Source organism: Dermacentor albipictus, chromosome 8, assembly GCF_038994185.2.
Source record: "Dermacentor albipictus isolate Rhodes 1998 colony chromosome 8, USDA_Dalb.pri_finalv2, whole genome shotgun sequence".
NCBI lineage: Eukaryota > Metazoa > Arthropoda > Arachnida > Ixodida > Ixodidae > Dermacentor > Dermacentor albipictus.
In genome coordinates, this window is record NC_091828.1 from 67,559,263 (window position 1) to 67,571,695 (window position 12,433).

The window sequence follows — 12,433 nt, forward strand, 5'->3', positions numbered from 1 at the left end:
CTTCTCGTGCATTTGGTTTGCTAGTTTTACGATGTTGAGTGCTTCAGCAACTTTTATTGAAAAGATCAAGAGCTTCGAATTGGTAGCGTTGCACTTGAGCCATCTTTACCTGAAAATTTCAGGCTACAATGCCGGCTACAAGCTTACCGAAGCCATGCAGAGCACGCTCATGTTCCTCAAGAAGGCAATCCAGGAGGGAAACCTGTACGAGATTCAGAGCGTCTACGAGAACAAGTAAGTGTGCCAGCTTAGCTTTTAGACAAGCTCGAAAAACGTGTGGCTGTGAAAGCAGACTCCTTGATAAATACAGTGGTCAAATAAGGGGTGGCCCAGCCGTCGTGCATTTCTGGGGCACATTTTGATGCTTCATTTTCATACCTTCATCTTGCGCACTAGCGCACACTTGTCCTTATTGTATGCATGCATTCTTCCCATTGCCTGGTACCAGCACACCTGCAGGCCTGTGTGGTCGTTTAGCCAAATTTAATGCCGTATGTATTTGTTTTCAGCTGTCGCGTTTGTACAATATGAAATGCAAGGGACAGCCCTTTTGGTCTGCACCTATGAGCAAATGCAATGAATCAAAGAGGCAGTAGTCACTTGCCTCCGTTTTTCTGCTTCTTGTAATCTTTTTTAATGTGGTGCAAAAAAAAATCGTTTTGATAGATTATGAGTGCAAATCTCAATGGTTAAGACCGGCAAAAGGTAAAAAGACAGCTGCCACTACCCCCTTTTAACTCTTTCCCTACCATGGGGAAAGGTGTTTCTTGTAGGTTACGCCAGATTTTTTTTTTTCTGGAGGAACTACTGCACTCATTATTATTATTATTATTATTATTATTATTATTATTATTATTATTATTATTATTATTATTACTGCAATGAAAATGACAGGGCAGAGCTTCCTTACTGCAAGCTGCATCTCCTTTCAATTGCCAATTTGTCTGGCTACTTGTGTTCCCTCTCGTAACTGGTGGAATAACTCGCTATTGCAGCCTCGCCAAGCTGATGGAACAGCACAGCAAGGTGATGCCGCCACCAAACTCCAAAGAAATGGCCCACATCTTGGATGGTGAGTGAGCATCCCATCCGAGCAGCACACTGTTGCGAGCACAGGTGGCGGCAGTGGTCTCGGAATCGTCGCTGCTTTTCCCCCCTTTCCCTCCCCTGTGTTGTGCAGCACTTCACGTGCCTTGATGCATTAACAGTGAAGTTTACAATATCTTCATCATATGCTGTGTTTGCCACAACCATATTGGCAGGGAGAAAATTATGGATTACTTATTCATTTCGTTGTATCCAATAATTTGTCATGTTAGTGTTCATTATACTGAGGTTCAACTGTTGTGCCACTGAAACCCATAAATTACGTGGAAGGTGTGAATAATCTGGAGTGGATAGCCCTGCAGGTTAATATGAGAGCTGTTGACTAACACTTGCATGTAGCCTTAGGGGCAAAACCTCATGTGCAGGAGTTGTGCGCCTAGTGACACTTCTCTGCTAGGTACAGTCAGCAAAAATTCAAATGAAAAATGCTGATCAGAACATCTCTTATGCACCATTACTTGTTTGTGTGACCTGCACTTGCTCTTTAGCTGTTTCCTTAGCGTGGCATAGTTTCAAATGTAAGTTTTTGGGGGACTGAAATCGGTACAGTGTTACGAATGGAGGTGAACTTGGAAACACAACACGTTTAGTCATTCTCAGCCTGTTTGTGTTGGAACTTATGCTTATAACGCATGTGATGTGGCTGTGTTGCCAAGCCTGAAAATAAGTTCTTGTAACATTAATTCTTTTTCCAACAGATCACATCTTCATGATCCTGTACAAGGAGTTGTACTACCGACAGATCTATGCTCGGGTGAGTATGGCGATCGGGCTGACCGCAAGTTATAGTGCCTTTATTCAATGTTTGTGAGCTATTTCCTTGTGGTGGCTTTAATTCTGTACTAATTTATTTGTTTTCACTGTAGAGCTCTGGTGAAACTTGCTGCAGCATGTGTAGGTGTTGATACAGAAGGGTTTGCTTTACCTGATGGCTTACTTACTAGTATAAAGAACACTGCAGTCACCCGACAGTAGCATGACAGTATAATATACACCTGTATGGGTTTCTCAGAAGTACAGTTCTTGGCAGTTGAAAAAAAATATTGTTTTGCGCAGCGGGGTCAAAACCGGGCCCAACCGTTTTCTGGGGCTGTTGCTCCACCTTTCACCATATTCTGTACACAGCAAGTTGCATGAAATAGCATTTGCGATAATTGCCTGCTTTCTTGAGAAGGCTTCTTTGAGTCGATAAATTACAGCTACCAGCTAATATTGGTGTGGCTTTCACCATCTTTTGAAGTGATCAGCTACACTTCATCATCCAGGATGAGTAAATAGCTTTAATTAGGGTTCATACTATAATGGCAACAACTATGGTCAACAGCCGATTATTCAGACATGCTTGCGTGCTGTGGCGACACCCTTCTGGCCCAGCCACTATACCAGTAGACTTCATTTGTAAAGACCGAAGTTTCAAATACTTTGCAGCGTGTTGTACAGTTTAAACTACGACTGCACGAACGTGTGTAACATGGCCACTGGATGCGTCAATGAGTGTTGGTGTTTCTGCACGGCGATAATATATTGTGCTTATCACCGTGCCAAAAATACTGTCGCTCCTAGACATCGATGCTTCTTGCACTGTATGGTCACGAAAAATTGAAGGGGTCCCCGAAAGTGATGATCCGAGAATGTGGCATGCCTATTTTGGGCCACTTGTGGAATAAAGTCATTTATTTTGTGGAGAATCTGCTATTTTGGAGTCCCGTTTATTCAGATGTTTTGGCGGTCTTATCGGTCTGCGACTGTAGTACCCCTTATTGCAGTCCACATTCTCTCATATTCAGTTTTGATCTTTGCAGTCATCTCTAGAATAATCATTTTCCACAGAGCTCTTTTGAGTGCGATAACAACAAGCGTGTTAGTAATTTTTGTGCCCATGGCCTGGCAAATATTTGATTCTTGTTTCTTCTGTTTGTTGTTGACCTCAGGGCTCCCCAAAGCTTGACGAGAGATTTGAGTCGTACTACAACTACTGTGCCCTCTTCAACTACATCTTGAGTGAGTAGCGTTTTCTTTTTTTTTTCAACTCCTTTTCTCGGTTTAGCAGGTTTAGCTCAGTATCGATCGCGCGATACTGAGCCGCGATCGTAGGCTGACCCTCGCAAGTCAGTTTCCAGCCCGTGTCGACAATGCAAAAGTCCGTTTTATACGCCTGATTTTGACAAAAATTGTCGCAAATTTTGTCCGCTGTAGCCGATAGTCCGTTGTGGTGTGGTTTGTTAAAAGTGAACTTCACTGCATTAATAAAATGGGTAGAAGAAACTAAGGCTAAAATATGGTCCATTATATTGTAAAGTCTGTTGTACGCGGGTTCGTTGTAACAAGCTTAGACTGTACAGGAATCCTTAACAAGCACTTAAATGTCAGGCATTTTACAATGAATTTGTAAAACAGGCAGGTACAGTATGTTAATAACAGTGGAGCTCTGCCAGCTTCATCCTATGTCTTATTTACTGTTAAGCTTAGACTGGCAGTTTAGTGTAGCAACGCTGAAATTTATCTAGACACAAGTGTGACCCTGCTGTTATCGAGTGTATTTAACCCTTTCAGTATCCCTGATGTACCAGTTTGTTTTTGCGTTTCTGTCCTGCCATGTCACTGATGTCTGGTAGGAATGTGAGGACCATGCTAAAAGGGCATTTGCCATTATCTGTGTCATTTTGTCCCTCTTGCATAACAAAAAACAAGCCAGAGAAAAAAAAGTAATAACTGAATAAAAAGAAGCGACGCTGGAGGTGAGTCGCCTGCGATAAAGCTGGCACTAAAAGGGTTAATAACGTCAGAGCAGTCGGCTGATTAAAATTGTGCAGGTGCCATGTAGATGACATCGTATAATTAGTAGCCAAAGCGAATTACTGGCCCACACAGTCCACAGTTCGTAGCCACGAGTCACGTCCACCAGGCATCTCGCTGCGGATGCTTGGCGTTCTGCACGTGGGAAAAAAACATGAATCACTGCACGTCACCGACGACGTAGCCCACTTTTCCTGGCAACGTCGACTGATATACAGCCGCTTAGGCAGTGTTTCAGTAGTGTGCTGGTTTCTGCCGAGAACTGGTGGCTGGTTACCTTGCTCAACCGTTCACTTCCATATTGCAGTGACCGACATTTGAGAGTTTTTCAGTGATTTTCCTGCTTTAAGGTACAGCTGTAGCTTGCCTGACGCCTGCGGGGACGTCAGCTGACTTCGGCTATTTCTCCACAGCAGGCTCTCACAAGCAGATATGGCCACCTTCTAAAAAAAGAAAGAAAAAAAACACCCATTTTGTCCTTTGCAATGCCAACAATGTCGTTCTCATGCACTGCACTGTTGCCTCTTATGGCCTTATATGCGCACACATGCAACCAACCTCATAACCTGTATGGGGTGCTAAACTGGACACATATTTGTGCCAAGCACCAAGTTGGTGCAATATCACGTGCAATTCCCAACAGCACGTGGCCCGAAGGGACGTGCCTTTAAATGTCATAATAGTAGCAGTCGTAGTGGTAAAATAGGCGTCTTTTTCTTCACCCCGTATGCTTAATAACGACGGAAGAGATGGATAGACGGACGAATACAGTCGAACCTGGCCATATCGAACCCGTTTAATCGGTACAATTTCTGAACATGGTATAGTTACAGTGAGTATACATAGCAAAAATTATGTTTAGATTCAACAAATATAGCAGCAACTCCCTATATATCGAACGTCACGCGGCGCAAAAGTGCCCCCAGAAGTTGGCTTTCCTTTGCGGTGGGTGGCTCCATGTACCTGCTCTCCCTACCATGACCGCGCCATGTCAGGCAAGTCGGCAACACCCTCCTACAAAAAAAAGGATCCTGGCCTGCCCGCAGAGCTTTCTCAGACGCCCAATCGGAGACTCTTGTGCCCTCGTCATGCAAGATGATGCAAGTTCGAGTTGCCTCGCAGCTTTTCTTGTTCGTTGTGTTTACGCCTTGTGGGTCTTCTCCTGCAGTGTTGCCACGATGGCTAGTGTGAAGCTGCAGAATTTGCCTTTCATTGTGAAGCTTGAAGTCATAAATCAAGTCAAACGCAGTAAGAAGCCGGATGTCGCTGCAGAGTACAAGATACTAAGGAGCACTCTCAGCATGATCTTGAAGGATAAGGGGGAGACTAGGGCGAAAACGGACAAACGATCCGGTGCCCGTGGTGCCTGACGCATACGCATGGCTGTGTATAGACGTCGAAGTGGCCGTGTACAAGTGGTTCATCCGAAACTGCTTCAGATATGCCGGCTTCCGCGTGCTCGGTGATGAGTCTGAAAATGCTTACGAGTGCAACGAGGCCATTGCCAGTGTTGCCGTAATTTAGAGCGAGCTGTCAGAGTTTCCGGAAGCTGTTGACAGATCAATGGTCGACGAGTTTGTGAGTGCGGATGATGGTGTTGCAACCACGGGAGAGCCCAAAAACGAAGACTACATTGCCGACATTGTACCGAGCACAAGTGAAAGTGGGCACAATGAGGAAAGCAACAAGATCCTTTGCCCACATCCTCCAAGGCGATTGGTACACTTGCACTAGACGGGCACTTTGGCGTGAATGTTGCTCCAACTCTTCAGACAATGTGGATAAGTGCATGCTGTCGCAGGCAGCAGTTGCCCAAGCAGGAGAAGATACAGGACTATTTCATGCAAAACTAAGCTAGTTTCATCAATAAAGTGCTTTTATAAATGGTATGTGCTTCTATGACATCCAATTCTTTAGCAGTCTTATATCAAAGTGATAGACATTTACATAACCGAGTTCGACTGTAGACCCCAGCGAGCCCAGTTTCAAGCATTTAGGTGATTGCTGTCGTGATAAAATAAGTACGACTATGGTGTTGGGCTGGTAAGCGCGAGGTTGCGGGATCAAATCCCGGCCACGGCGGCCGCATTTCGATGGGGGTGAAATGCGAAAACACTGGTGTACTTAGATTTAGGTGCACATTATAGAACCACGGGTGGTCCGGATTTCCAGAGTCCCCCACTATGGCGTGCCTCATAAGCAGATCTTGGTTTGAACACATAAAACCCCACAATCTAAAATAAGTCGAACTGCACATTTGGAATCTCGCATACCTTTGATTGGTATGTATTTCTGTTCAGAAAAATGAGCCCCAAGCTGCCCTGTCATTTGTTAGAGCTGTTCTTTCCTAACTGAATGGTTCTCTTATGTGGGAGAGTGGTGGGAACAGATCAGTCTATATGTGCCTGATCACTCCTGCATACACATGTCATGCCCTCCCCGGAGGCTCAGTGATTATGCTGTTGCGCTGCCTAGCACGAGCTCGCAGGTTCGATCCCTAGACACCACGGGGGCGTTCCAATAGGGGTGGAATGCAAGTGCGCTTGTGTACCGTGATTTGTGGGCACATTAAAGAACTTTGGGTGGTCAAAATCAGTTTACAGCCCCTCTTCTGCGGTTTCTGGATGTTAAGCCACATTATTTAATAATTAATTTATAGTTTATGAGGTGTGGCTTTTTATGAGAGATCCCTAAGCCCTTTTAAAGTCCATTTATTTTTGTCCCTTTTTGTTCATTTGCAGGCACTGATGGACCTGTGGCGCTGGTTCTTCCCAACCAGTGGCTGTGGGAGCTGATTGACGAGTTTATTTATCAGGTACGACCCAATTATCGAGGAGAGCAAGTGCTGTGGCATGGTTCTCCCCATAAATTCTTGATGGATGGACTTCTTGCAACCAGTAGAGGGTTGGGGGGGTGCACTCACGTAACTATGCCCCTCTCTTCTTTTTTCGGGACAACCATTCTGCCATTTTTAATTGTAAATTTACCAATCGCATTTGAGCACATTTCGGAGCCTGCTAGCCTTACGCAATATGCAGAGTTATGTTCCGGCAAATTTCGTTGATGCGGGATTGCAGTACAGCGACATTTCGTTGCCGAGAGGTATGAAATACATTGAATCCTATGGGCGTTCGCCAGAGATACGAAAATGTTTCGTTGTCGTGAGAATTTCGTTGTTGCGGTATTTCGTTATCGTGGGTTCTGACTGTAGAACTACTGTTTGCGGCAACCACGGCAGTCGAAAACTGTAGTCGCTGTCGGTGTGATCCTAATCAGGTTTATTCTTCTTTTTTTCATTTTGAGCATAACATTTGTTGCTATTTACTGCGAATGGGTTTAAATAATTCAAATTCTGTTACCAAAGATGTACAGAATCATTAGAGCCATTGTCGGCAGTGGGCAGTTGGTCTTCACTTTATGATAAAGTGTAACGACTACTAGTAATGAGTGTACTAGACAAATACAGACGAAATTCTAGGACTTAGCACAGTGCGACAGAAAGCAGGCAACGATATGTCATTGTTATAGGCGCCTCATTCAGACATGCCATGCAAGAATCTTGAAAAACGCCAGACATCAGTGCTACTTCTTTCTCTTGGCACGAGGAACGAAACAGCCCAACAACTGACTGACTTGTCACATCGGTTAGTAAGAGCCCTGTCACCTGATCCACGGGAATCTGTCTCTGTGCACGCAGTTCCAGTCATTCAGCCAGTACCGTAGCAACGTGAGCAAGAAGACTCCGGAGGAGATTGAGCTGCTCAACAGCAACCCCAAGGTGAGCGGAGGCAGCAACAGCTGAGGTGGGCAGGGTGATGTTTTTGTTATGTTTATGTGTATTATACTCTTGCTGACAAGCTGTGACAAAACTGGGGACAGGAGAGTCTGTGTGTACTGTATTTACTCGCATAGTGATTGCACTTTTTAGTCAAAAATATTGATGCAAATTCAAGGATGCGATCATTATGCGGGTTAAATTTCCCGCGAAAAGCAAACATTTTTTTTTTTTCATCCCGCGTTTGCTGCGGGATGACAACAGGTCAACAAACAGGCGGCTGCCGCTGTGATGGTGCGGGAGACCAAAAGAAAAATGGCGGCCGGTGGGGCAAGCCAAATGCTCCGAATGAAATTGTTTTCTTCTCTATGAGCGCATTACGGACGTTGAAGCAGTTTCTTCCGTATCAGTAATGAATGATATTGTTAATATCGGCAAGTTTGCAGCAGTAACGTAGCCATGTCAACTTTGAGGGCACGGAAACGGAGATGGGCATGTTTAACTGTCAGTGACAGAAACACATGGCGGGCATGCTGTGGAAACCAGCATTTGTCTTCACTACTATCCTAATACGGCACGTTTCCGCTAAGGGTGGGCGAATATCTTAGCTGTGTTACAAGTGTCAGCGTATGAATAAGGTACACTTCTAACATATCACTGTAAACGTGGCTACTATCGTTGCCGCTCGCGGTTTGTTGTGTGCCCACGAGTGCTGAAGAGAAGAATCGAAAGGTGACTTTTTTGTTGTTGTTGACCACAACCATTCTAAAGCCAAGGCAAGTTTGGCTGTAGCTTTCTTTTTTTCACGGAAGTGCAGAAAGTGATGAAAGGAATGTAATGGGGCATCTGCTTAAGTATGTTAGGTGCAGACTACTTGGTATATCTTGAAGAGTCGTTTGTGTAGCATTCGACAGCATTTGACAGATCATAAGCGCAATCATCATTAGCTAGACTTGGCAGACGACATATCACTGCGGCAAGTTCGGGGTGCGATCATTACGCGAGTGCGATCATTATGCAAGTAAATACGGTATTTCCTTCCAGCACGCTGGTGACGCCGTTTTGGTGGACAGCAGATCCTGGCAACAGATTGTTTATCAGATAAAATTGAATCTTTGTACAATGGGACAATTGTGAGCCTAATTGCTCGCTGCACTATTATGCTTAATTGGAGTAATTGACTTAAAATTCATCTCAGAGAGTTGTGACTGAGAAAGAGACCGTGTTTACAGTTACTGACCAATAATGTGAACTCGATGGCAACCACCAAAACATTCAAATAATTGGGGCTCCAAAATACCAGATTCACCGGAATATGGCTATTGCACAAGTGACAAAAAAAATTTGCCATGTTTTCGAATCATCACTTCGGGGGATACCTTCAATTGCACACGGCCAGCGTAAGGTGCATCGGCATCTACAAGCGATAGCATTGCAGGCACAATGCCCAGCACGCTATCTTTCGTGACTAGTGCAAGATGCATTGGCATCTATGAGTGACTGCATTCTAGGCACAGGGCCAAGCACACCATCTTATCACTGTGGAAACACTGCTGCCTGTGGACTTGTCCAGTGCTAGGCATGCGAAATGTTGGCAAAAGTTAGAAAGTTATCCTCCGAGAATACGTCCGAAGTTCGTCAATGCGTTACTTTTCCCTCTTCGCCAGTGGTTAGAGAGACGCTACATCCATGTTACCAGTGAAATCAGCCTACCATGAACAGCGAAACGGAACACACATGACAATTCATGCAAATTACAAATGCAGCCTTTACGGCTTCGTGGCTTGGCTTGCCGTGCGTATTGGGCTCAGTCGGAGACTACTACATCGGCTAGGCTTCGCTGTTTTCTGTTTCGAAACGCCAGCGACAAGGCCAATGACCACGCCAGCGATATATTGTTACATGAACGATGGATTGAACACTAAAGACTATTTACAGTGTATATTTCCAAAAACAACTGCAGCTCTAGCTGGTTCACCCGGCAGCTCGAGACTCGGGAGGAGAGGAGTTCGTCTTCTTTGTCGCGGTGCCCACGCACATCATCCAGAAGAAACATGCAATCTGCATGCAACAATATCAAAATGAAAAGACTGCTATTTCCGCTGAACTCAGTGGCCGAATTAACACACTGCCGTACAGTCGGCGTCCAAATGGTCACACGATGTACTGTAAGGTTTCTGAAATTTTGGTCGTCCTTATACAATAAATCTGTGGGGCCAGTGGCGCTGCCACAGAGCTGTCCAAATGATCGAGCAGGTCCGAATTATTCATCGGCGAATGTATGTGGGTGCCACCATATGAACAGCTGCTAGTTATGATCATAGGCAGGAGGATGTAACTTCTGGAAGCTGGCCTCTTCAATAAAGATGCTCTTGGTTTCAGATCTGGAATGTTCACAGTGTCCTCAACGTGCTCCACTCTCTCGTCGACAAGTCTAACATCAATCTCCAGCTGGAGGTGTACACCCAGGGAGGTGAGCTGCCCCGTTACGTTTTTTTGTGGGATTTGTCTGTTTGCTACCAAGTTGTGTTCTACACTGTTGTTACCACATTACTGCGCAAAGCGTGCAACTCTGGTATTTGGAGCCCTTTGCAATGACGCTGAAGCCGATGGCCAGAAAAGCTGCAAATTTTGAACGTAACAAATACGCATGACTTGTCCACTGCACAGGCTATCACACAGAATTTACGTTAACTATTGGCACAATGACACTGTCAGTTTATTGTTGTAACGTCGTGCCGATCTCATGTGGCAGGGGATCCCGACAGCGTGGCCGGGGAGTTTGGCCAGCACCCGCTCTACAAAATGCTGGGCTACTTCAGCCTGGTGGGGCTACTTCGTCTACACTCGCTGCTCGGCGACTACTACCAGGCCGTCAAGGTGCTCGAGAACCTCGAGCTCAACAAGAAGGTAGGCGGTTGTCCAGCTTCCAAGTATATACCCTGTGCTGCTCAATTCATGTACGATTCACTGCAGTAGTACTAAAAGAAGTTCATGCAGTGTTGGTGCAGCATGTACGTGGTGCCAAAGGTGCCAGTGCAGCACATTGCGTGTGCTTTTAAATGCAGCAAGGTGTTGCTGAAGCAACCTAAATTTGAGACAACTCTGAGGGTTCATTTGGAAAGTGGATTGGTGATTTGAGTTGCGAGAGAGGACATGGGGTCAGTGTTCGTGCTATCGTCCTTCCAGGAAAGAATATTATGTACATGCTCGTATGCATTTTTAGTTGTTGCTCTGCTGCAAATGATTTTCCTCTATCTCTAATCTACTGGGATTTCAAGTTTGAAAATTCCACTGGCATGGCATCAACCAACTTAGCTGTAGCTTTGCAGGTTGGCATATACACAGTATTAATAATGTCGTATGAGGTACACTCTGCTCCTCGTCATTAGGTAGAGCTTGCGCTGGAGTGTTCACTAGCTACTGCTGTCACATGTATGTCTTTCAGAAAAGCTGAGTTTCATCAGGATACGCAAGAGTCGTGTGAGGGAGACAAACATAAGAGGATGTGACAGTCTAGTTTTCCCATAGCTAGTATACTTACCTTTGCTAGAGATTGTCACAGACTAGAAAAAAGTGCTAGTGCGTTCCAGTTTGAAAACAATGCCACTAGATGCAATGACCGCTGCTACCATTCGTTATACTTCTTTCTGTATTCTGCTGAAACAATAACGCTAGAACATGTGCATACCAGCTAAAGCTGGTCTTGGAGCGCTGCCCCCCCCCCCCCCCCCCCCCCACAAGCTCACTTCTGTCTTTGCAACTGCCGTAAGCCCCGTCCCTGCGCATACTTCTTTGCAGAGCTTGTACTCCCGGGTTCCGGCTTGCCAGATCACGACCTACTACTACGTAGGCTTTGCGTACCTGATGATGCGGCGCTACGCAGACTCCATCCGCACCTTCTCCAACATCCTGGTCTACATCCAGCGCACCAAGCACCTCTTCCCAACACGCACATACCAGGGCGACCAGGTGGGCATGCTTTTCTGTCCCACTGGGACTCCGAGCAGATCTGTTGCGTCTTTATTGTGTTCAGCTGAGTAGTGTAAGTACAGTCGGCGTCCGATTTTTTGCACCCCCAAGGGGCCGCAAAAACGTCCGAAAAATTGGGCAGTCAGAAAAAACGAATGCATGCAGAAAACGCACCGTTTTGTAGGTGTTTCTCAAATGGAGAAGGTCAAGGACGGAGTTTCGGGTTTGCGCAGCTCTGCCAATGCATCATTGAGGTGGCTCTGGAATGAGCCGTTCATAAAATTTTTTAAAATCTGACAGCGGGTGCCATCAATGTAGCTGGCGCTATCTTCAGCTGGGTCAACACTGCCTGCTACTGCCTTAGCGGCTCAAAAAAATTGTTGATCCTCATTTGCATGGTGTTCTGCTTGCACGGATGATGTTTGCTTCCATTTCAGCCCAGGTCGTATCATTGCTGTACGCTGACAGTATTGTCAGTGCTCATGTCAATGCGGAGCTCGTCGGCTGTGCAGGCGCCGGCTCTTTCTCATTGTCAGTTGTTCATATCCGCCGTCACTTGACGGACGATTTTGTCATCGGTTAACTCCACGCAGAGTTTGAGATCTTTGTCGGCGTCAGCCAATCCATTAAAAGTTATTCCGGTTGGAATGAAAATGCCAGCTGCACACAGGTCGTCGAGCTAAATGTCCACATAGAAGGACTTTGGTCACACACGCTGTCGTTCTCTCAGGCTGAGACGGCCATCTAGGTGCAGAGTGTGAAGCATGCGTGGTAAATGCAGCT

General features: G+C 45.6%; 1 protein-coding gene across 1 annotated transcript in view; it reads left to right on the plus strand.

The window, feature by feature from the left end:
- Positions 1 to 12,433, plus strand: part of eIF3l (eukaryotic translation initiation factor 3 subunit l) — a 41,470-nt gene that overhangs the window by 1,093 nt on the left and 27,944 nt on the right. The window contains exons 3-11 of the mRNA XM_065447441.2: positions 123 to 234; positions 996 to 1,072; positions 1,806 to 1,861; positions 3,039 to 3,108; positions 6,645 to 6,718; positions 7,601 to 7,681; positions 10,061 to 10,151; positions 10,434 to 10,588; positions 11,480 to 11,650. Of these exons, the coding sequence (XP_065303513.1) occupies positions 123 to 234; positions 996 to 1,072; positions 1,806 to 1,861; positions 3,039 to 3,108; positions 6,645 to 6,718; positions 7,601 to 7,681; positions 10,061 to 10,151; positions 10,434 to 10,588; positions 11,480 to 11,650 (887 nt within the window). The remainder of the gene's footprint in view (positions 1 to 122; positions 235 to 995; positions 1,073 to 1,805; positions 1,862 to 3,038; positions 3,109 to 6,644; positions 6,719 to 7,600; positions 7,682 to 10,060; positions 10,152 to 10,433; positions 10,589 to 11,479; positions 11,651 to 12,433) is intronic.